The 26,673-nt window shown below is 37.7% G+C and overlaps 1 protein-coding gene across 2 annotated transcripts in view; it reads left to right on the top strand.

Moving 5' to 3' along the window:
• cntn5 (contactin 5) overlaps positions 1-26,673 on the top strand; it is a 161,539-nt gene that overhangs the window by 74,819 nt on the left and 60,047 nt on the right. For both annotated transcript variants that reach the window (XM_017308391.2, XM_008426420.3), the window contains 3 exons: positions 5,930-6,025; positions 9,789-9,992; positions 21,806-21,908. In XM_017308391.2, coding sequence (XP_017163880.2) covers positions 5,930-6,025; positions 9,789-9,992; positions 21,806-21,908 — 403 coding nt within the window. The remainder of the gene's footprint in view (positions 1-5,929; positions 6,026-9,788; positions 9,993-21,805; positions 21,909-26,673) is intronic.

The raw sequence follows: 26,673 nt of genomic DNA, 5'->3' as shown, positions 1-26,673 counted from the left end.
TTCGATGAAGATTGTGAAGAGGAAAGTCTGGTCAAGGCTCTTTATGTTGCATCCTGTGGTCATGCACTCCATTGCCTACATGGTCTAGTAGGATTCTTATTTATTGCTATTTTTGTTTTGAAATTCTGAGCCACCGAACTCGCTCTTGAGCTGTTTTTTAGCCACAACTTTGAAGGCAGCCGGCAGGTTGGAGGGCCTCTGATCTTTTTCCCCAAAGACTTCTTCTCTCTCCTTCTGCAGACGAGAGGCTCAGGTATCGAGCCTCTCTAAGCAGAGCTGCGGTAATGACATTAAAGTGTTGCTCCGAGTCGAGCATTGAAAGATCGACACAAACACGGGACTCAGACATATTCTGCAGTACCATTTGTTCATGTCCATGGATTGATTTCCCGCTGACCTTCAAACGTGTGATTTGCATTGAGCACGTTTTTAGAACTCCTGCTGCAAATTTCATCAGTACCAGAAACGTTCACACAGGTACATGCTTTCAAGGGAAGCCCTAATGATTCTGTACATTATTAAAAATGCATTTATCAGTTGCTTTCCTTTAATTTGCAAAAGGAAAATTTTGGCAAGCCAGGAATTGTATTTAAACAGCATCATCTTTGATTAATCTTTGTTCTTTCTGAATCCTAACCTGCATCACAAATTCGTTTCTCTTAAACGTTTGACATGCTAAGCCACCACAGCGTCTAGATTCGGCTTCTCAAATGACGGTGTGATGTTAGTGTAGGTTTATGTTGGTGTCACTGATTTCCCACTGATAACCAAACTATTTCCTGCTTCAGTTGTTAAATGTCTTATTTTCCAGTTGCCTGGAAACATTTCCCAAAGAAAACAACCATCACTGTGTGTTCTAATGAGAGGCTTAAACTGGATATGCTCAAGTCTGAATTCCTGTGCAGTTACAACAGGTGTATCTGACTAGAAATACAATAAGAATATCTTTTGTTTTTATCGATTGAGGTAATTTGTCTTGGAGAATTAATTTTTTTGATGTGCAGAATATATAAACAAGTAGTATACCTAGAGTATATGCACAAGTACAAGCATAAATCATTTTGTGTTTTGATTAAAACATACCATAACAGAACTTTAAAACCAAGGATATATCAAATCTCGATTTTTGTACCATTACAGCCCTTCCATATTTTTGTTCTTGTAGCTGCAGCGCTGCGAAGTCTGAACTAAAAAAATGTTGCGAGGGAGGGATTGGCAGCCAAAAGGCCACATTAGTTTAAAATAAATACATCGCTGATGACTCAAAAGTGTTTGGTAGAAAGGTGTGAGATACTGCTATGTTTGCAACAAAATTACTCAGTGAAGGTGTGTAATTTAGTGAGCATTTCTGCCATGAATGGTTGTTAATTATTAATCAAAAATGATGATGCACTCGTGTGTGTGTGTGTGCGTGTGTGTGCGTGTGTGTGTGTGTGCGTGTGCGTGCGTGTGTGCGTGGGTGTGTGTGTGTGACAAATTGAGAGAACACACACAAACCTCTGTGTAGTAGAAGTTTGACATTAACTAAGCTAAAATATGTGATAGTGTTGTTTAATTTGCCTTTAACTTTAACCATTAGCTTAATTGGGGTCTTTCTTTCTATTCTCTAGATTATAAATTATTACCTTGTATCAAAGTTTTTCAATAAGATAACTACATCATTAGATTATTAATGCTCCATGTCAAATTGAGAGCTCAGGAGTAAAACAAAGCATCTCACTGCAGTCCAGTCTGACTTCCTGTTGCCACTGAAGGACCTTGTGACTTGACAGTCAAGCCCAGAATTTACCTTTCGTGTTATTTTTATTGGTTTTTGATCAAACCCATTTTATAGATGCTGACCAACTTGTTCTGCTTGGTTCCACTGGTATTTTTACAATATATCTTGAGGTTCATGTTTTTGAGGTTGGATGACTTCCTGTAGATCCCTCCATAGATTTTTTTTTTAAAGTTTGTCTTTTTACCAGTATGTTGATTGAGAACAAATTCTCATTTTCAACAGCAACCTGTTCAAAATTCAATGGACTCTGGTTGGGCTCAGAACATGTTGGTGAAACTCAAGGTTACTTTAAACCTAAATTTGTCATTGATATGAATTATTTTGGGCGTGACTGTAAGACGATATGTTTACCTTACTGCCATCTTTCATTTCTTTTTTTTCCCATTTCAGAACAGTGCTTCTGTAGAATGATGATGAGTTGCACTCCTCTGGCAGACAGGCCATGACAGTCTTTGCATTTTGCTACCAGCAAAATCTCCAAACAGCTACCTCCCTCTCTTTCCAAGGGGAAAAGTTCATGAGGTTTCCCCTTCTTTCACCATCAGACTCAAAAGGGTGAATGAGAGCACTACTCAGCACTGCACATAACTGGAGAAAACTGCAGGTCTGTAGTATTTCATTAAAAAGAGTTTAAACAGCAGGGACTAAAAAAAATGGTTTTGACGCAGGGATTTTGAAATCTATACCTTAAAACTGGAAACTAATTTTGTGCTATCTGCTGATTTAACAGCTTTATTTTTGTACATCTGAAAAGGCCTTAAAGCATCATTAATAACAATGACTGACGTGTCAGAATTTAAAAGGTTTAGAAATGAAGCAGTAGAAACTTGCACTGAGTTGTTTGCTGTCAAATCAATATTGAACAAAGTAAACAATCATTTGCTTTCCATCCATGCATTAGCAGTACGTTTGTCAACAAGAAAGATTCATTGAATGCCAAATGATCTGTGATGACAGGTCTTTCTGTTGGGTGGCAACCTGAGAACCATCACAGAAACCTGGATCTGCACCGTGGCTCTACTTCAAACTGAGCTCCTGTGCTTGAATTGGCTGTCATCTAAGGGGATTCCAGACTCAGTTGTTATTGGACGTAACAGCTGCCTTTGATAATGTGGATCATAAGATTCTCTTGGCTGGAATCACGACCTCAGCTGGTTTAGGTCCTAGCTTTCAGATAGAAGTTGTTGTGCCAACACCAATTATGCTATCCCCGCAACAGCTGATTGGCTTCTTTTCTCTTTGGCGTACCTGCTGCCAATTGTGTGCTGTTTTTAATAATTATTTATAGCTATATTTTATTTTATACAAATGATTGACCGATTTATTTTCTCCTAACTCATATTATGCTCTCTCTCGCTTTCTGTTGACTATCATAACTGAGTGTTCTCAAATTCTGTTGCTTTGACCCGAATGCACCAGTATGATCCATGGTGTTTCTTTCCTTCCTGACCCTTAAGATAATACTTTATTACAATCTACAAAACACTTATAGAATTGTTAAATTGTATTGTTTTTATAGTTTTGTGATGTATCCAGGTTTGTCTTGTAAATGAGTCTCAAGAGATTTTTCCTGTATAAAGTATTATATAGTACAATTTTCTAATTTTTAAGTGTAATTTAAAGTTTTTAAAATGGATCATAGGCGTAAACATGTTAGTAAAGTCCTATTCTTCTTCTTCTGACATTGTTACAGAAGTCGTACGTTATGTCTAAATGAAAGCTTGAAACTTTAATCTATGCTTTTGTAAACTTGTATTTTGATTCCAGTGATGAACTTCCTTTTGGAATTAGAACACTAAATGCTAATGTGCATATAAATTAATGGCACAATTTTGTCTTTATTATCACAGCTTGCAGTTCTTAATGTTTTTTCTGTTTGTTTTTTAAATTGTTAGTAGTTTTGCTTCATTTCTTTGCACCTGTAGTCTGTCTCTCCTTCTCTTTCTCTCTATATGACAGTATACAAGCAACTTTAACTTTTTTCCATGCAGATTCAGCGGGGAGAGCTTTTATTAATGCATAATATTTACTCTTTGGCCTCCTTGTTTTATTTGTTTTTACACTCCCTTGTTATTAGGTGTAAATTATGTGTGTGAACATTTATTCTTGAATGAATGCACTGAATCCGTCCACCAGCTGCTAGATGCTGTGTGTGGGTTGTTTTTAGCACACAAAGTCGAGGGCATGGCAGAGTGTCTTCTGGTAATTTTAATATTTAAAGTTATAAAATATAATATGATATAGGAGTAATAGCAACACCAATTTTTTTGATATGGTAATGTCCAATCAGACTTGCGAACACGGGATGTAAAATGTAAGATCTGAATAGTTGCTCTGAGCTGCTTGTGTGTGAAATATTGCATCAATACTTTTTTAAAGGAGCCCCCTGGTCTAAAGTTTCCAGACTGTTTTTATTGACTGTAGACCAAATGAAACATAATGGAGCAACACCAGCAGCTGTGAATGGCTCCACAAACCATTTCACATAAGACACATAATCTGTGAAATAAATCAACTTTCTCTGCCTTTTTCTTGTGGTCCTACAGCCACCTGCAGAAATGCGCCACTCCCTGTCAGAAGCAACCAATCAGAACCAGGAGGAAGAGCGTAGCAGTGTCAATCACACTGGTATACGTGCTGCTCACACCCTCCCTGTTGCTCTCTGCTGCACTGCAGATCCTGTGCAGGCTTGTTAGCATGGCCACTGATGGCGACGGATGACCAGTTTTCTTGTCATGTTAGGTCATCAGGGTGACTGACGGTGCTAAGACCGTCCTTATGGCTCTGATTGGTTGTTTCTTACCAGACAGAGTGTTTCTCCTAATGGTAGTAGGACTACAGGAAAAAGGCAGAGTAGCTAATTTTTTCAGATTTTCTGTTTCTTATTGTACTGTCTGGCCATTTTGATGATTTTAACAAATACGTAAAAAAAACATTGTTGTAAAAGTTACTTACTGCAGCTGTAAGGCTGCTGATATCCATGTTGGTTGTGCACCTCATTCTGACTGCCATTATACTTTCCATTGATATGAATACAACACCCTGCACAGCTAACTTCTTTAACAATGGCCTTTTGTGGCTTATAATTGTGTAAGCTAATATGTGGCCATGCATATTGCATAAACCTTTCTGCTTTCTAAAGCAATCTTATTGGTCTTATGTAAACATTTCCTAGAAATTAGGGTTCCATTAGTGGTGTCACCTTGAAAGTAAAATATAGATAAGTGTGTAATAAAGCAGTGGAATTTTAAATTTTTGCTTTAGATTTTTTAAATCAATGTATTTTTTAATATGATCATTTATTGACATGCGCCTGCCTATACCCTTTTATTTTATTGCTTGTCATGGCTAATCTGGCTTTCATGACACCACTATTCATTTTTGCAGTCAACATTAGCGCTGCTTTTTTGTTTGCATCTTCTTGCTTCATCCTTTACCACGCTGTGGGACGACATTCATTGTGAGCACAGGTTGAGCTGAAGCATTAAAAAAAGCTACTTGTGAGACGAGAACATCAAATTAAACTCTGCATTGCTGTGTGGCACACTTTAAAATGAAGTCAATGAACCATTATTGCTAAATGTGCAAGAAATGCAGCTTTCACAAGCCATTGAGGAATAATTGCCCAACAGCTCAGCAGTAATGTGCAAAGTTATGGAACAGTAGTGGTTTGGACATAAAGACCAAACATGGATCATGAGCTTGTTCATTTATTTCTATCACTCTGCGATAATATGAAATTGATATGACGTCAATTGTTTGTCTGTCTGCAGCATAACGATGAAACCAGGTGCATTTGGTGGGGAGGTAGAACGTCCATGAAGCTGCTGAAGTTGGACGCTGAAGGGGAATTAACAAACTGACTGTAGCTGCTATAAGAATTTAACACGATCCGAGTTTTTACCATTTTACCTCAGTGCCGCCTGCATTTGCTGAAGCCCAGTTTAAGCAGTTCTTGTTGAGATTCATCACCGAGTTGAATCCAGCTAGAACAAAAACAGGGATTTGAAACAAGCTTTACTAATCCGTTGTATTAACTCATTTGGCTTCCTGAGGAGATGAGACACACTTTGCTTTTCCTTGCAATCACATGAAAACATATCAAAGTTTGGTTTCGCTAATGCTGCTTTTCGTTTTGTATCATTTTAGACCTTGGTGCTTTCAGTGCGAGGACCCGGGGCGGCGTGTCGGTGCGTGAAGGCCAAGGCGTGGTGCTCATGTGTACCCCTCCTCCTCATTCGCCAGGTAACAGGAGCTTTCCTTTTACTGAGCTCCAACATAAATCAGTGTCTCCATTTCGTAAGAAGTCTCATCATCATGCCTTTCAGATGATGAGCAGTCAGCACAAAACCGGGACACAGATTCTCAGAGTTTATGTTTTCTTTGGATTATGAGAAATTGAGTGAGATGTCAGTAGCCAATTATTTACGATAGACAAATCGCACAAGATCTCTGCCCACGGCTGTCATCTGTTTTAAATTATGCAAACCCAGACACTTACAGGTTTCCTGTTCATCAGCATGTCATGCTTTCCTAGTGATGGGGATGTTTGCTAAGGGTTTCTGTCATTTGCGAAAAAAAAAAAAAAAAGTCCAAAGTTTGCAGCTCATTGTAACTGGAATCTGGGTAAGGAATTTTGTCTCTCACAACATCTTGCATTTTGTGCGTTTAATTTGAAAAGTAATTACATGTGCATATTTTTCTGTCCACAGTTATAACTGTGATTGACATTTAATAAAAATCACACATGGTGCACAGTGTTATGAGGGGATAGGAGGATGATGGAAATATAGATTTTCTGCCGTCCTTAGTTTTGTTGCAGCCTTGCTCCTGTAAACTATAATTGATCCAGGTATCAGTCACAGTGACATAGTGTAAAACATTCATGCTGTGCTGCATTAAGTTGACCCGTGGAGCAAAACACTCATCCAGGAACTTGCACCTTGAAGCGGTATTTTCAGAGATGCAAACAAACTCAGCAGGGCACAGTGGCAGATCGGTCTTGTTCTTTCTTTCAGCTCAAAAAGCTAAAAACTCCTCTTAATATCAGAAAATTACCCATCCTGCCCTCCAGCTGACACTACTTTGCAAAAGCTGTTACTTTATGTCTCCCAATAGCACGTGGCACAATTGTCATCACAAATAAAAATTGAGCAGTGTGAGGAGATTAGTTTTAATACATGAATGTTTTCACATGTTGCCACAACACTTTTTACTGCCAGACCAAGTCTGTAAGAAGATGGAAAAAATACTTACAACTTTAGAAAAAGATAAAGGTTTTACTTGACATCAGGTCAGGCATCTCAAACATACAACTAGAAATTGTTTAGTTTAGAGCTTACTCATGTTAGAATGACCGTCAGCAAAATCTCATAATCTGTGGCAGAACTTGAAAATTTCACAGGCAACCAATTTGAGTGAGATTAAACAATTTTGTAAGAAAATCAATGTAGATGTGAATCATCAGTTTTATGGACTTGGAGAAGGCGTTCGACCGTGTCCGGTAGGGGGAACTCTGGTAGGATGTTCAACTGGTGTTGGAGCTGGCTCTGCATTGCTGGCAGTAAGTCGGATTTGTTTCTGGTGAGATCATTGTGCTCCACCAAGGTTTCCCTTTATCACTGATTCTGTTCAGAACATTTATGTACGGATGTTTTTGGCGCAGCAATGGCTGTTGAGGGCATTTGTTCTGGTGACCTTAGGATTACGTCTCTGCTTTTCGCAGAAGATGTGGTTCTGCTGGCTTCATCAGATGTACAGCTTTCGCTGGAGCAGCTCACAGCTGAGCCAAAAAACAGTAGAGTCCCTTTTCCGGATCGGGGAAGAGATCCTGCCCCAAGTGGAAGAGTCAAAGTATATCTGTTTTGTTCACGAATGAGGGAACAATGGAGCAGGAGATCGAGTTTAAAGATGCAACCGGCACAAATGAGTTTCCTCCACATTGAGAGGAGCCAGTTGGGGTGGCTCAGGCATGTGGTTAGGATGCCCCCAGGGAGCCTCCCACTGGGAGGAGACCCTGAGGAAGACCCCGGACACACTAGAGGGGCCGTGTTGGGAACGCTTTGGGATTCCCCAAGAACAGCTGGTTCAAGTGGCTGGGGAGAGGGAAGTCTGGGCTTCCCTAGTCAGGCTGCTCACCCCAGGACCCGACCCGGGATGAGCGGAAGATAGTAGATGGATAAGATGTGCAAAGCTGTTAGACACATATCCCAGAAGACTGGATACCAATTGATATTTAAATTAATTATTCTTGTTTGAGGAAAATAGCTTTTATTTGGTTGGATACTCATCCATGATTAAGTTTTATGTAAATAACTCACACAAAATGTTTCTCTTCTAGAAATATTTGTTTTAACTTGTTGAAAAAAAAGAGGAATCTGCCACTCTGAGCAGTTGATATTTTATATTAATGCACATCTGTTTATAGATTTCATTTCAAGTGAGAATTACATTAACAAAATAGAGAATATTCAATCAAAAGATCTATATTTTTTGATTGGACAGAAGCGTTGAATGTGCCACTTTGATGAATGTTCTTGTGAGTCTTAGTGTGCCACAAGTGAAATTCGTATTAGACTTTAAACTGTGTTTGGGTTAAATTGGTTGTGGGAGGATTTAAAGACATTCAAATCCACTCAAATTTAAATAGGTCTCCGTTGGCAATCACTGAGCTGTGAAAAGTGTATTTCCCTTTTCTTGACTCAGTTTGGATGTTTCTCTTTGGCAAATATTGGTCCATGTTGATAGAGAGGAAACATGACACTTTAAAGACAAATTACCAGAGCTATGATCTTTGTTTTTTTTGGAAAAGATTATGTTGTAATAAAAAAAGTAGTTTCAGTAAAAGTGGTAAATGATTAGAACTCTCCTTCTTTCTGCGTTTTCTGACTTCTTCATCTTCGATTGTCGAGCTGAGTCTGGGTATGTGCAGAAGGATCAGCATATATTTGATAAGGGATTAACATAAAGTCATTTATCCCCTATAAAATTGACATTGGCACATTAATAACAGCTAAACTTTAACGGAATAGATCTAAATTGTATTAATAGAAACTGTTGATTACACAGAAAACATAGAAAGTGTATAAACTACAGAGCTTGAATACTAGGAAATCCTGATCGAACCCTTTGGAGGCGGCAGAGGATTTGAGTAGAGCTTCTCCTTCTATCTGGGCCCTAAACCTACAGACAGAGATGAAATGGTTTAGATCAAACCGCATTCATGTGTTGGAATGGCCCAGTCAAAATCCAGACCTAAATCCAAAAGAAAATATGTGGCAACGCCTGAAAATTGCTGTTTAGACCCTCTTCATTCAATCTGAGTTTGAGCGAATCCGCTAAAAATGGGGAAATAAATTGAGTTTTTGGTGGTGCAAAGCTTGTAGACATATCCCAAAGAACTTGCATCTGTAATTGCAGCGAAGTGCGATTCCACAAATCGACTGAGGACCTTTGAGAACCTTGTAAGCTTTTCTTTTCCTTTCACTTCACAAATGTACTCAATTCTGTGTGGTTCTGTCACATGAAATCTATTTTTTTTTAAAGTGCAATTTCTTTGGTTTTATTGCAACAATATGTGAAGTTCAAATGGGTCTACAAGACTCTGCATGTACTCAGGAATGATTATGTCTTATGATCCTTTGCTTGATCTCTTCCTGTTTATTTTTGCTGTAACTGCAGCTGTTTGTGAGCCTAAACAATGATGACACACACGCTTTTTGGAATCAGTCCATCACACTGAATCCCAGTTCCAGATATCACCTGAGGATTGAAATGAGCTCCAAATCAACAATGAACCCCAAATGGTCCTTTGACTGTATTCTGTAAAGAGAATCCTGGGTGTTTTTTTTTTTAAAGATACATATAATACGCCAGTAGATTTGCATTTTCACACCATTACACTTCTATGTAGCAAAGGGTTGAACTTTCTCATGCATACTGAGTAGGTCAGCCTCGGAAACGAATGTAAGACATAAATGGGCCCTCTTTTTTTTCTTTTCTTCCACAGAGATAATATACAGCTGGGTGTTTAATGAGTTCCCCTCATTTGTCGCCGAGGACAGTCGCCGCTTCATCTCCCAGGTCACAGGGAACCTGTACATCTCTAAAGTTCAGCCCTCGGATGTCGGAAGCTACATCTGTCTGGTGAAGAACGCGGTGACGAGCACCAGGGTTCTGAGCCCGCCGACTCCTCTGACACTGAAAACGGACGGTGAGGATTTTTAGCTCTTAAGTGATATGCAGACTGTTGTCGAGTCTTCTCTCTGCTCGGCTGATCAGATTGCAGCGCTGCCTTTTCTGAAATCCATCTATTGCCTTCTGCCGCTGGATTGCTTTTGCTCAGATAAAAATCTGGGATGGATTTTACATCAAGATGTTGCACTATATCATACCGTAATGTGTTTGGAGGAAGTTTTACACCGGAAGCCTCAAGGTGTTTTGAACAGGATCCGCAATTTATGGAGATAGTGAGCAGTGCTCTAACGTTAGTGTTGGGGTGTGGGGCGCTTTGCTCACAATGTGCTTTCGTGAAAATGGCCATGGGGGAAATCATTTTCCTGCATAAAATTATCTAAATCAATGGCCCTTGCCGTGGATGGGGCTTTTGTCTTTTATTTTTGCCGCGCAGGAGCCAGGCTCGCAAACTGTTTGTTGAATTCAGGTGTGAATACCACCTGGAGGCATGTCACCTATGACTTGATGCAAAACAAAACGTCCATCACATCAAACCAGGTGCCTTTTGTTGTCAAAGTTTATACAAACCAGCGTGATTACACACCCAGCGAAGCTGTGAAATACCATTTGTATTCTGAATTCTTTCCCTAATGTTGCAGCAGGATTACATTCCTCCCAGCAAGTTTGTTGCTCTTTAATTGCATAAGTGTTTGAAGTTGCCCTGTGAGACATGCATAATGCTTTGCACACAACCATGCTAAATTAGTTTGTGTCTCTTGCTAAACGAAAAGCAGAATGCAGTCAGAGGGGCACGCGGTCAGTCTTCTATCAGCTCTTCACTGTGGAGGAAAGAAAGATCTGTCTTTTTTTTATCAATGAGTGATGGGAAGGGAAAATAATTTGGCAGCATCAGTCACATACATTTGTGCAAAATGCCTATCACTTCATATGTAATGGATCTTTTTTTTTTTTACGTTTGAAAAAACATTTGATCCCTTTGCAAACAGTGTTCTGTACTACAGCTAAACACTCAAAGAAGTTGCATATAAAATTGACATTTTGCAAGCACTTGTATTTTTAATTAGATAGCAGATTAATCTGTCTTAGTCAAAAAATAATTAACTTTTAATCAATGAAAACATTAAAGCTTGCTTGCAGTTATGTTACGTAAAATCTTCTTTAGGAAGATTTTATTTTGTAAATTTTCTACCAATTGATATTTTTTCCTTGATTTTATTGCTTTTGTGTATGTAGTGGTTGCAAATTCATGTAAAAAATATATTTCTATAATGCTTCATGTTTATGTATGTTTTATAAAAAAATTCACAATGTCACTTTTTTTCTTCAGGAACTGAATAAAACAGTTAACATTACTACCACCAGCAGCATTTACTGCATAGACCTGCCTATTTCTAATTAGCAAATACTTGAGACCCCGCCGAACAAATCTTAGAGAAGCATATTTTAATAGTTCAAACACCAAATATCATGATATTCAGAAAAACCTACCGTGGAGACTGACTGTGTGATGCTAAGCTAACATCTATGGTCTTTATTATCTCCGCTTTTGGGGCTACAGCACATCAAAGCAAAAAAAAGAAAGGGAAAAAAAGAAAAGAATAGCACACCTAAATTGGTCTGCTTGAAAATGTCAGTCAGTGGCATGTCAAGTAACATTGCATGGCAACACTTTCTTACATTGTTTACAAAGTGATCTTGTCTTTCCCCCGTCACCTTTTCTCTTTTTTCTGCCAGAAATGCACAAGTTATTTGAAAGTAGTGGAGACTTCTTCTGTGCTTCTGAGGCCACCGATTCTTAAAAAAAAACACAAACATTTATGACCAAAACAATGTCAACAAAGAAGTACAAAGGTTCCAATTACAAGGTTTGAGGTCGTCTCGGTGGGTTACTCCCACAGATTCAGCGTTGAAGTCTGTGCAGGTTCTAGGAGTCCTTAATGGCAACATTATTCCACCTATGTGCCAATTGCATTTTTACCCAGAGCCTGAGCTTTTAATGTAATAATGATCTGAAGAACTCTTGCAGACCTGGCAACAAAAGGTTAAAGATGCAGAACGGCTGTCATAGGGTGAAGTTAAAGCTTTCGTTTGAATTACATAGAAACTTGTGTGTGCATATGAAACAAACAGCACAGGGGAGAGCTTCATCTTGAAACTAACAAAATAATGCATGGAAGAGTGCTCAGAAACATCACCATGATCTTGTCAGAGGCCGTTGGAAAACTATTCAAAGGAACCAAAGGAAGAATTTATGCTAATTTAACCTTCTGAATCTACTGGAGCTCAGGATGGGCACACATTATTGAATAGATTATGAATTTATGGCTGTGCTGTTTACTGTAGTAGCTCTGACACTGTAATATCTACATGTGCAAAACTCATTCAAGTTATTGAGAAGCTCAACTCAAACATGTACAGACTGAGCTCTTTTGGTGCTCGCTTTGAGAACTAGTTTCAAAACTGTCACTCATTGAGGTTCTTATTAAATACAACATAATGCAATAGAAAGACACAACTGGATCTGTTGAACGGGTCATTTTGCCCAGTTTTAAAAATCAAAATGAGTTAAGAAGATAGAAAATATCAGAGTACTTGTTACTGACTCATTTCCTCTCTGATTAAATTGATATCAGAAGAAAAGAAAGTCAATCATAACCCATGAACTTTTACACATTTTGCCTTCCAACATATTCTAATTTAGATTTGGACTTTGACTGGACTCCTGACTTTGACTGTGTGCTTAAGCCAGGAGTCTTAAACACATATTGAAAACCACTGCTTTCATCTTGACTGGCAGTAATTCTGAAAAAGACCAAATAGTGTTAATTTAATTGTATCTCTGCCAGATTTTGGTACAAAACTACAGTAACAGTTGTCTAACTGACAGGTTCTGTAAGTTTCTGCAGAGAACCATTTTATGCTCAGACTGAAGCATTGCTTCATATCTGAAAACTTTAAAGCTTTCCAGAACTTTATCCCTGACCTGTCTGGTGTGTTTCGTGGTCTTCATGAATCTGTTACGGTGTCCTCAAAGAAATCTCAGGGGCCTTCACAGACCAGCTGTATTTGTACTGAGATGAAATTAAGGCCAGTTAGACACGATTCTCTAAATAAATGACTTTTGGAAGCAGCTGGCTGCATTGGATTTTAATTACAAAGGTCAGACTAAAGGGACGTGAATAAAAAGCAGCTTGACTTTTCAGATTCTTATCTGCATTTAAAAAAAATCTTTTTCTTCCACTTCACAATGCTACTTTGGACGGCTTAATTACATAAAATCTCCCTGAAAACCTTTTGAAGTTCAAGGTTGTCTTAAAATGTGAAAAACTTCACTGTTTTTTCAAGGCACTGTAAAACAAGTAATCTGCTTCTGGGCACAGTGCAGAAAGAAAGAAACAATCATGATACATCATGTTATTGGGTTCACTGTGGATTAAAGATGAATCTAAGAATAAAATATAGTCTTATTGTGAGTCAGGCTCTGAATGAATCTCCCTCCAATATGACCTAAGAGCATTTAAACAGCTCACATTCTTTTGTTGTGTTGAAAGCACTCCTGTAGATTTTTAAAAATCTACAGGAGTGCTGCAATCCCATCAATAAAAACATGCATTTTATCTTTTTTCTTTGGAAAAATAAAAACACCTAAAATAGTCTCCAGTCTTTTCAGTGTTTAAAGTTAGAGTGGGTAACTTTTATGAAAGAAAAATGTGTTTTTTCTTTGCATTTTCATTAAAACTGTCCTGTCAGTATGTAACATGAGACAGATAATGCGTGAAAAACATTAACCTCCTCTCCCACCTCCCTGCTTTTCTACCGCCATCTTCAGAAATGCACAGCTCAGTCAGAAACAACCAATAAGAGCCAGGAGGAGGTTTTTAGTGCTGTCAATCAAGTTCGGGTACTAGCTGCTGTACTCTCTGCTAGGCTATAGCTAGTACCGTGAATGCGTTGGGTAGTTAGCATAGATCACTGCGAATAAACAAATTTTCTGTAATGGTATGTTACTTCTCTGCCAGTTGCACATTTGCAGCGCATATGTGAGTGTGATTGACAGCGCTAAGACCTTCCTTCAGATTGACCGACAGTGACGTATTTCTGCAAATGGCAGTCGGATCGCAGGGAAGAATCATAGGAGCTCAATTTTTTTCACTGATTATCTGTATCATGCTGTACTGTCATAACATTATGACAATCAGTATATAAAAATTACCTAGTGAAAATATGATACTCCTAAATAGACCCGTTTGATATCTACCATCTTCTTGTTGCTTCTGCCTGTTAGAAAATGTTGCTTTAAGTCCCTTTTTTTTTCACGACTTTGCATTCTCAAATTAACACAATCAAATCTCTGCACCTTTTACCTCTGCTGTGCTGCAGGAATGTCTGACACTTTCACCGTCTATGTCTTGTGATGCTTGGCAGTCTTCTGAATTGTGAATTTGGATGTAAAATCCAGCATTGCACTGGCACACCATCCCAAATGTTGTCATGTTGTTTGCTACCCCCCTTCAGTCATTGGACTCTGACCAATTAGACTGTGCAATCTGTGCCTCAGTAAAAGTTGGTGATCATCACATGGCAGACACTTTACGCTGGATCTGTGTGTGATTCGCGTATTGTCAGCTCCAGCCCTGAGTGTCTTTATCAAAGCAAGCATCTGGGCACCATTATCCACTGCTAGAGGCCATTAATAGTGCTGCTGCAACCCGCCTCCGCCCATGGAAAGAGGACTAAAGATTAACTTTTATTATACTTCACTGCTGAAACATCTTGTATAAATATCATATTTAAATGTACTTTAAAAAAAATATAAAAATATTCTTATATCTTTTGTTTTGTTTTCCTTTGAACATCTATCTTCCACCATTCTCATGACAGTCTTTTGTTGAAATCAACACAGATTTAGAGCTGTTCTTATGTGATTCACCATGCGAAAGTGTTGGCATATGCTTTGTTTATTCTAAGATATTGCTTGCTTTTGTGTTATCTTTCTTTGAAATGGGGCATTGCATCTGTTCTTGCAGATATGTTCATCTGCTCTAAAGAGGCATTTCCTTTAAAAATTGTTCATTGCGTGTTGAATTTTTAGTGAAACAATGGACAGCAGCAACCAGAGATTATGGAAATTGATCCTGAATGATTACCGCACAGGTGCTAGAATGGACTCTGAATTAATGTTATGTTTTGCTTCCAGATAAATAGTTCGGTTATTGGTTTGGTACTACGGTTGTTGCTACAAGACAATTTCTCTCTCTTTGCCTTGCTGTAATATCAGAGAAACATAATGTCTTCAGGATGGTGTCATCTCCATACAGGCACATTTTCTGTGTTCTGTGCAATCATTCATTATTGAAGTCTCCGAGGCATCGAAAACGATGTTGAAGAGTTTTTGCGTTTTATGTCATAAATATGCAGCTATTCATAGCTAGCGCATCAATGGCAAAAGAATCTTGCCTTGTGTGTATCCTTAATGGTATTTTAAAGTTTCTTTCCTGGAAATCTATTTAGAAAGATTGATGACTTACTGAGGCACTTAGAGATGCATATTCATTTGATTCCAGCAGGACCAGCTTGTGAATTTTACATTTGGACAAAGAGTTAGCCAGTTACAAACAGACTAGGCTTTGCAGGAGATGGCAGACTCTCCAGCTTTTATTTTTCAAAAGACAATTCTAAATATGTCAAGGCATATTGCATTCCACCTGCCTGGAGCATTGAAGAGACGGTGTAAAGTTTTCTTTTTGCCCCCACACTTGTGGTATCCAACATAAAATTTGTAAAAGCTCATCTATAAAACATGTGAATTTGATGTTTTTTTCTGTAAATAGGCTTTCAAAGAAGTACACAAACTACCTGAAAATACTACATGACAAGATGGTTTGTGCGAAGAGACCTTCCCCAACCTAATTATGATTTAATATTTGCAGAGCAAACTGTTTGGAGATGTTTTTATGAATTTGTGACTCCAAAATGCCCCTATTTGTGATACAGCATATCTAAAATATCTGAAAGAAAATGAAGTTTGGGAAGCTGAAATATCTAGGTGCAATGCTATTGGTTGGTGTTTGCAAAGCAGATAATCCATTCATTTTTCTTGGCTCTGATTGGCTGTACCCCCCATGAGCAAAGATAAGGAACAGTGGAAATGTTAGCATCTGCGGTAGTGCTAAGACAGTTTCTGCTGTGTGCATTAATGCACACTGAGGTTTATTTGGCTTTTGAACTATTTAATCGAGCATTTTTAGTTTTTAGGGAGCAACTCAAGTATTTACAGATTTTAGCTATTCGCGGCTGGATGTGGTCCTGTGGTCCATAAGTTATGGATTGAGGGAGATCCATAACTTACATATACAGTTAACTGGCATCAACTGTATATATAAATTGTCGATCACCCACAATATTCCTCAAAATACATAGGTACATTCTAAGGTTTTTGCAGGAAAAAATGATGTTTGGATTTATGCTATGAAAAAAGTCTGCCCACAGGCAATCTAATATCTAATACATACACAGTGCCAGTCAGAAGTTGGTTAGCAGTCATCATGAGGCATTTAATGATCCATTTGGACAAATCTTTTTACTGGGTCAAAATACACCAAACTGTAATATTTTTAGAAAACTACCCATTTAATTAAATTGTACATGAGATTTGATCATTTTTTTATAGCTACATTTCTCATTCACAGATTTACATAAATGCAAAAACAGCACCCATATACAGTTTCAGTACATTGATACCAAACCATGAAGGGTCATTTATCCTTCTCCAGTTTAAAGAACATTCTCGGATTTGCTCAGTTTAAGTCTGTCAGCCATCAAAATGAGTCACAAGGCAAGTCGACATTTTGTCTGGTTGTACTTTAAGCTCAGTTTCACTATTTATTTGAAACATCGCTTTGGTTTTTACTGGTATCAGTATATTTACGAAAGCTATTAGTAAAGCACTAATTTGTAATAATCAAGTTTAATTTACTTTTGCTTTACTGTTTAGTAAATGGCAACATGACAGCTAAATTCCTTTCGTCTGATGTTTGTCAAAAATATATTCCTTATTGTGAGATCAGGCTGTAGCTTTTTTTTCTGTATCTAAAATGGAACTACAGTATTAAAGAAAATAGTTAATTCAGTTAAAGCAAATTTGCCAAGCTCTCCAGTTATGCAACTGATGCAGGTCTAGTTTTGAACCTTTTCAGATTGTTTTGAATGAAATACTACATAGAGCATTATTAAATCAAATTAATGACTTAAATTAGTGTAATGTAAATGCACAATGTCTTTATCTTTAGTGTTTTTCATTCTTTTCTATATTTCAAACTTCTACTTTGGGGTCATCTAACCACACAAGACACTTTTTTTCATTATTATCTTGAGGGCTCAGTCTTATTACTTTTAAATTGGTTTGAGGAAAACTATAGCATAACAGAAGAAATATAATTTTCCTATGATTAATAAATGAAACAGAAACAAAATTTATGACCATGTTGCAAGAGGCGGGCCGAGAATGTTTTAGGGCATCCACTTTAAACTTTGTTTTTTACAGTTCTATCAAGGCCAACCGCTGAGACTGAATATGATATTGAATATACTATAACCAGAGCTGGTGAAATATTGCAAATTCATTATATGTGAAGGGCTGCTTTGGAGCCATAAATGTTGGGAATGAGATTGAAATTGAAAAGTTCTTTGAGACAAATATCATAAAACTCTTTTTTCCATACATATCGAGCCACAATTCAATAACTCTGTTCCTCTGCTGAATTCATTTTATTACATAAAAAATGTCACATGCACGTAAAAATTGTAATTATGGTTTCTGAAATGCCATGTCAGTCATTTGTCTTACTGATCATATACTCCTTGGTGCATGTGAAGCAGCACTCCCTGCAGTGTCATGATATGTTTTGAAACGTATTCCTGCAGGAAGTGGCGTCGCCAGTGGTTCACATGTGTTGAGATTCACACTTTTTGGGCAAAGAAAAGAGAAATGCTCGTGTAATATTCATATTGTAAACTCCCATTTAGTAAAAAATGGTAATAGTAATTAGATCCCAGATGACGGTGTTTGCCTTTGTTACTCTGCATTTGCTCAATGCCATCTGACACATCATCCCGGTAAATGGAAATAGATGGTCGGCTTAACATACAGATGAACAAACATGTGTGTCCTCTAGCTATGACTTAGAGTGAAGGTGTGAGGCATCGCGGCACTTAGCAGGACTGATAACACACTATCACTTTTGTCCTTCACAATGTGTTTGCGAATTGTGGAGTGGATTACTAATTCTGGAGGACAATGGAGCACTGTTCTGTTCCCTGTTGTCACTGGAGAATATTTGCTGGTACATCATCCTTCTTTGTCTTTTTTGGGGCTTTTTGTTAGATTTTTTTTTTTTGTCCTGACAGATTTTGGGGTTTTTCTGCCATTCCATTTTCAGCACATTCTGCAATATGTTGCCTGGCACCTGCTCTCTTTCTCAATGATTCCAACATTTTTAAATAATTAAAATTGTCACCACCTGCTGGTTTAGCAAGAAGGATTTCAGCAAAGTCAACAGCTCAATATTATCACATTCTATATTATATAGATTATTTTAGAGATATTATCCACAATGACATTTTAAACATTTAAATTTTGATGATTGTGGCTCACAGCTAATTGAAACCCAAAATGAAACTTTTTAGAAAATTGAAATATTGCATTAGATCAATTAAAGTATTAATTTTAATAACAAATACTTTTCAGTATGGTGGCCATAACCATAACTATGGCAGCTTATTTGAAAAGCCACAAAAGGAGAGTTGCTAATGTGAATGTGAAGCGTGCCATTCACAGAGAGCTGTGCGGAAAATTCTGTGGATGGAAAAACTGTTGTAGAAAAAAACTTCTTAAACAATATGGATGACTGCAACCGTCAGAGCAGGGGCGTGAAATTTATTTTCACATCAATATCATGATCAGTATTTTCCTCAAAGAACCAGTTTTAGTAGAATGTATCGATAAAACTATCCATTAGCAAACTGTGTTAAATTATTAATAAATAGTTGTCTATGTACTTCTTGAAATTAAATCGTATTTGAACGTCTTTCACATTGATGTAATTTGGTAGCATAGGGACAAAAACTCCTTAAATAAATGTAATTAATCTATGAGTTTCTATTATTGCACTGAGTAAAATAACTTCACTTTTAATTTATATTTTAATCTGACACAGCTGTAAAACTAAGATTGAAATTGACTAAATGACATTAAATTGGCACTTCTTTCTGTTGCTGGATTGAAGTTTGGTTATTTTACATAAATTGTACCTGTTTGTTTTGCCAACAGGTACATTAAGATGACATACCGTATTTTTCGCACTATAAGCCACTACTTTTTCCCCCCATGCTTTGAACCATGCGTATTGTAGCCCGGTGCGGCTTTTCTGTGGATTTTTATTCAACCACCAGGGGGCGCTTTAGCAGGAAGTGAATCATTGGAAGTCAAAATTGGAAATCAAAGAAGAAAGTGCTGATTTTCATTTAGAATAGCAGTTCTCAACGTGGGCGGTACCGCTCCCCCCAGGGGGCGTTCAGAGGACGGCAGAGGCGGACATTTTCACAAAAGGGGGGCGCTGGGATGCCTTTGGGGGGCGTTTGGTCGAAGGTAAACTTTACACCTTGAATGCACAACAATCCCAGTTTAGACTTTGAGCTACTTGGTAAAACTGTATTGTGTAACAATAAACCATGCTTGGCTGCAACTGTATCGATGGCAGCTCTCCTTCTTCTTCTATTCAGTGTTTGTTAGCTCCTGTTAGCTTCTTGGCGCAGCTCGGTTCTCCTGCTACTGGTAGCTAAAATCACGATACCCTCACTGTGTATCTCTCTGAAAAATGAACCAATTTAAATAAAGAAATCCCTCCATGGGTGATACCACGATAGAGAGCGTTCATTTTATAGCGTTAACACCGGTGCTGTAAGTGGTAAAATAATATTGTTGAAATGTTATGGGTTTGCTGAGACCACATCTAGTACTGAGAATAAATATATCTTGGACTATAACAGTAAAGAACTGATCACTTATTTATGTTTTTAATTAGAGTTGATATATTTATTTCTTCAATATTATATTTCATGTCAGTTTTAATGTCATGAGGCTGATGACTCCATGACACTTTCAATTTGACTCATTATTTTCTAATTAAGAACCAGATTTGTTCTTTGTAATTTCTGTCCAGTAAAACTATCAATCTATAAATCAATAGACAGGTCTATATAAAGATATAATCCATATTTCTGTCTCATATTTGTATGGCATTAAAAGGATCTGGAACTTTTGTTTTTCCACTGAAAGCTCTGGTTTGCACAATAAATGCCATGTGGGTGAAATTTTATGGATGCTACTCTGATGTCCCATTCTCCTGAAGGCAGCACAGAGCTGCACCACCAGAAACCGACAGAAACACTGAAGAGAAGAAGAGCTATGATTAATGTAGTTACAGTTCTATCCATGTTTTAATGTTGCAGAGCTCAGTCGTTTTTCAAATAGTTAAAAGTTTAAACTGGCATGTTGTACATCTTTTATCTGCTCATTTTGTGGAATATTTAACAACTAGAAAATGGTAGAAAATAATATTTTTTCCGCTCTGACTGGCTGCTGTTAGGCCTACCAATTAAAGTTGAATGTAAATTACATTTTTCGTAGACGCCTGTGAAAATAATCTCTATTCCCATGGCTTTTTTGGTCCTTGGGAAATTATTTTTGATGATAAATACAGAAACAAGCATAAAAACATCTATTAATATAGATGATATTAATAATAAAATAATGGTCAGTGCAAAGTAGCCAAAGTAGCAAATTCTTTGGTGGGGGGGCGGTGAGGGACCTGGATAAAGGCTAGGGGGGGCGCTGGCACAAAAAAGGTTGAGAAACACTGATTTAGAACAAGCACATGCTAGCAGCACACACTACGGAGAAATGTTTTCAAACTCATATCCTCTCATATGACCGAAGAAGTTCATATGATGCAGCTTTTAAGTTGAAGGCTATCTATCTAGCACAGGGGTCACCAACTCCAGTCCTCAAGGGCTTACCATCCTGCATCTTTTAGATTCACCTCTGCTCCAAAATGTCTGGATTTCCTCACCAGCATTCATTCCTCTCTGCAATAGGCTGGAAACGAGCAGTTTATTTGATCCAGGTGTGTTTGAGCAGAGACACATCTAAAAGTTGCAGGACGGTAGCTCTCGAGGACTGGAGTTGGTGACCCCTGATCTAGCAGTACAGGAGGGAAGTGGAGCTGATGCACGTAAGCTCAGCATAAACAAATCCATGGTTCGGTGTTGGAAACGGAGGGCTGCGTCCTTAATAGCAAATTTATTAAGGACGCAGCCCTGTGGAAAATCGTGAGCGGGAGAGATATCAGCGGCTTCTAGCCCGGTGAGGCTTATATATATATATGTTTCCAGTTTTTTTTTTTTTTTTTAAACCTTGTGGGTTTGAGGTACGCTCTATTGTCCGGAAAATGCTATAATTTACTATAAACGTATAATTATGCTTATGCTTGAACATTTTGTAGCTAAAAGTTGTATTCTTACATTATTAATAAGATGTTTTCAGTAAGATTTGAGTTCCAGCTGCCTTTAAGTTTGTGTTTGTTTCCTAACTACTGCTTATATATGCTATGCTTGAAATCCCTTGTCACTGCTAAACAATGCTTGTCCATTTCTTTATGGCAAACAGTGAAGAAGGGAAGAGAATAACTGAGAATGGAAGAAAAGATGATGCCTGAAGCTGTATCTGCTGGGTTCTAATGTCTCCAATTCTTCTTTCTTAACCTTTTCTAGGTGTCATGGGTGAATACGAGCCCAAAATTGAAGTGCACTTCCCCACATCCGTACTGGCTGCCAAAGGAGTGACTGTCAGGCTGGAGTGCTTTGCTCTGGGGAAGTAAGTAAGCGCAGACAAAGTGCACAAAGATAGATAATTGTTTATTAATCACCAAGATGAGTGAACTGCAGCCTCTCATCACTAGAGCTGGGAGATCCTTTAGATAGTGCTGCCCTGTGTTCTTCTGCTCTCCTCTTTTTTTAAATTTCATTATTCCATTATCTGAGAGGGAACGGAGGCATATCTTGACTGCAGGCGATATGTTAAGTGAGTGTTGAGAAGTGCAGCATCACGGCTCTGCTGTTAGATGGCATGTTAGTGCAATAGGAGGGCGGCGGGGGGCCTGAATGGGGAATTCAGCCCCGGGGATCCGTGTGTTCTTATAATTGAGAGCCCTAATGTATCCATGTTTCCTGGTTGCTTTCGGGGTCTGTTGTAAAGAAAGCCAAGGTTTTGTGGGTTTTGGAAAAAAGAAAAAAAAAAGAAATTGATAAAAGCCATTTGTCAGAGGAGAGAAGACTCTTTATCCTTAGAGAATAACTCCACTCACACTAGGGGGGGGGGGGTTCCTGAGTGATTTACTATTTATTACCTTTTTATATCAAAACATTATTAAGTTGTCACTATTGTCTTAAAAAACAGTTGTGATGTATAGAATACACACGTGACGTGGTAACATTTTCAAATCAATTCCCATTACAACCACAAACATTTGATCTATAACAACTTTTTTATTGGGATAAAGGTAACACAACACGGTTACATTTTTTTCTCAGTCAATATAGAAAGCACTTTTTATACAGCCTAATGTAACAATTACGGTGCATTCACACCAGCCCTGTCAGCTTTAATCAAACTCTAATTTTGTGAATGTGCAATCGAACTCTGATGCAGATCAAGAAGCGAACTCTGGTCCACCTAAAAACATCTTAGTTCAGATGAAGTGAATTCTGGTGCGGTTCAAATGCATATATAAAAGCACTACAGCACTGGGCGTTCTGGGTAATTACAACCAGTTTAGTATTAGGGTTAGAAATGGTTCATGGTCTTTTACCAAAGACAAAAGAGAAATCCTACAAATGCTAAAATCTGATCCCACTCCATTTTGTTTACATCTTGTGAAGAAGGAAGTTGCGCTCAGTATCTTCTAAAAGCGTTTTGTGTTGTTTCTTGGTGTAGCGTCACCAGAGGTGAGGGAACGACCAGGTTTTTCACAGGGTTTGGTTCAGTTGACGCAATACAGTGTGAAAGCGAACCACACCAATAGAAACGGTGACAAATGTGGCCATTTTGATCCCCATTTAAACCAACTCCGCTATCAGGTGTGAAAACTCCTTCAGTATTTGGTTAAAAACAGACTTACAGACATCAGACTACTAGAGACGTACTAATAAAAAAGGATCAAACTTTTGTCTAGTTGTCTTTGCAAAATAGCTTAAACCTTACCAGATTATGTATAGAACTCAGCAAGTTTCAAATAATGATAATTAACTGTTAGGGTAGAAAAAATGTCATAGAATGGTGTAAATTCTAGTTCTGTTTTAAGAGCTCATGGTAAGCATCCTGCTTATCAGAGACACACACACACACGCACATATTATATGGGTCAAACACACACGCTTAAAGTATAGGGAGCCCTAATCTCTGTGTGTTTCTCAGAAAGTGTCTGCCTCACATGTCAGTAATTATCTCAAGTGATAACATAACTGTGTCAGTGGTTATCTGACAGGGGTAGAGACAGGGTTCCATATGTTCCAACCAATTGTCTTAATTGTTTTCGCACATCACTGTATTGTATGAAACTGTGGGCTTGTGTAACCAAGAAAACTATTCCAGGATCAGAAAAAATGCTTAAATAAATCAGGAACAGGGAGAAACAGTTTTGTTGTCCTCTTTCTTGCAAATATTTTTTTATCTTTGCATAACTCTGGATGTTGACTGAGCCAGTCTAATACGTGAATACATGTTGATGTAAACTACTCCAATACAGCGCTGAGTGTATGTTTGTTGTTGTTCTGCTGAGATGGAATCCCATCCCAGACTAAAGTGTTTTGCATGGTGTAATCAGGGTTTTCTGCCACATGGCACGTTTTGCATGTAGGCCAACAAAAGGATGTTTGTTTTCACGTGACCAGAGCTCCTTCTTCCACATCTTTGCTGGGTAACTTTGGCAAACATTAAACTTCCGTAAAGGTCAGAACAAGGATTAATAGTTAAGTTGACCGCTCTGAATCTTCCAGATTTACCATGGGCCTCTTCAATGCTACTCTGGTTAACCATCGTCTTCTCTGGATTGTCTGTTTAGAAGGACAGTCATGTTTTGGTGGATTTGCATTTGCGTCTCATTTTTTCCATTTTTGAAAAATTAAAAGAAATATGCTTTTCTTCAACATGCTCCTTACATCCCTTAGTGTTCAGGAAGCTGTTTGTTCACTAATGCTCTTTAATGAACCCCTGTAGCTTTCACAGAATAGCTGTGTTGAAAATGAGATTAAATTACACACATATAAAATCTTACTTTGTTTAGACGTCTGAGTAAAGAGAACAGCGTATAAATGTATGCTACGCTTTGATGACCCTGTAAATGGACTCAAATTGACCATACATGAATAAGCAACATTTTTGTACTTTGAAAGCAAGAAATAAATATATGCAGAGATTTTGTTTATTTGGACAGATCAAAAGCGCAAACCTTTTATCAAAGCAACTGAATTAAGTCTTCTGTGATACAGTTTTTTATAAACAGCCTATAAATTACAGATGACCAAAAATCACATACTTCTTACATGTATTTCAATAAAAAACCTGAGTAAATATCAATTATCAGTTTATTTAGTAAATAAACAGACTGAATTATAATCTCCCATCGCTTAGTGTTACTTATTAAGCTAAGCAGTGGTTTCTGACTTCCTGCTGAACAGCCAAGCAGCTTCTGCTCCTGCCTTGTGCTTCCCTCATTGAAGTAATTTGTGTGCGATGGCTTTCAGTCTGACAGTGATCTAACTGAGTCCCCCTTGTACGCAGAGATGAATGATTCATCAATTCACCAAATTAAGACATGCCAGTCTTTATATAGTGCTGAAAATGAAGTTAAAATGGGTTTTGTACCACTGTTGATCAATATGTATGATGGCACTACTACCCTGCTAGGGCATGAAAGGCTCTTTGTTTATTACTGCCAAAGCTCCTTAATGATATTGCCTATTTGATATTTACCAGTGGCTGCGCCTTGGGAGGCCACTTTCAAGGGCAAAGAGAATGGGAGGAGGATTGAAGTAAAACAGCAGAGCAAAAACGATTCTCTTTTAATTTGAGAGTTTGATGAACTCATGGCACCAAATGCTGCTTTTCTTTCAAAGTTGCTGGTGTCATGAAGAAACTCTGTGGAACTGGGATAATTTGGGATTGTCTCCTGATGGGAATGTGGCTACCGTATTAAATTCAAAATGAAAAAGCCTGAAATTTTAATCTTAAAATAGTTGGATAGAAACTGAGCAAAACTGAGTATGGCAGCAGAATGTATCATGGTAAAATGTCAAAGAACATATAAATATTCGACTTTGTATTATTAAGGATGTTGGAAAGTTTTCAATTCACAACTATTTCTGCTTTTATTCTACCTGTGAGGTGCCACCAAATCAAAATAACGTATTTTAAACCTTTTGACCGATCTTTAACGAGGATGTCAAGCCGTAGAATTGTTCATATAAAATTGCAGGTTACTCTTTGTACTTTTTGTCCAGACAATCCTCTACTACCAGGAACATTAAGTTATTTGTTCCTCTACCATCTCCACTTCTTCTCCCATAATGGAAATAAAGTTTGACCTAACCGTGGCTCTCTTGAAATCTATAATCATCTCTTTTGTTTTGTCTGCATTCAAGATAAGATGTTTATTTTCAAATCATAGCACAAAGCAATTTGTCTGAAATAAAGAGTTGAACATAAACAGGCTTAATACCTACATTTTATGTTTTCTTAGAGACTTTGTAAAATTTTTATGTTGATATTAAAATATTTTAGTGTCATGTAAAGTATCGGTTAGCTGTTCATCTACATAAGAAACAATTTTATTTCAAGTGAAATTTGTAACTTTTGTGTCACATGACCTGCTGATTTTCTTATGTCTAAATTTATTTTTCTAAGAATATTGATACATCCTTAACACACCTTAAGTTTACAGTGTGCATCATTTGTCCTCCAGGATAAGTAATCTAGGGAAACAGGTTTGACAGAAAATAAAAAAATGTAAGTAAATCCAGGCTGAACATCTGAGGAACAATGCTACTCCCTTGACAATCAGACTATGCTCAGTTTCTGGTTTATACAGAAGCAATATGGTGATTTTACAGGATACACACTCAATAAAGGACTGGCCTTATTGGCTTTACTGATAAATATTAGGCTTTTGTGGCTTTATCACCATATAGAGCAGGCTGAAATAAAAATGACCTTGACTGGCATGGCCTCGATAGCTTTACATAGGAGGACTGTGTAACTTTAGAGTGGTTAATCTGCTTGATAAATTGTAGTTAGTAAATGTAAATGTCATTTTGAAACAAACTAACTACCCTTATTCACAGAAAGATTCTGTCTCCACGGTCTTCTAAAAGGAGTTTAAAAGTGAAATATTGTTGGCCGCCTTCGTTTTTAACACATACTGAAGTGTGAAGTTCATTGTGGTTCAAAAAGCCTTGTATATGTGAGGAGTTACACATTCAACCCACTCACATCCTCTTAAAGGATGATACATGGGATGTACCGGGTGCTTTTATCCAAATAGCCGTGGAGTAGTTGTTATACTTTTAGTTTCAGTGACCCCAGT

Source organism: Poecilia reticulata, chromosome 13 (genome assembly GCF_904066995.2).
Source record: "Poecilia reticulata chromosome 13, P_reticulata-male-v2, whole genome shotgun sequence".
Taxonomy (NCBI): Eukaryota; Metazoa; Chordata; class Actinopteri; order Cyprinodontiformes; family Poeciliidae; genus Poecilia; species Poecilia reticulata.
The sequence above is the reverse complement of the archived record's forward strand: the minus strand, read 5'-3'. Positions and strand labels throughout refer to the sequence as shown.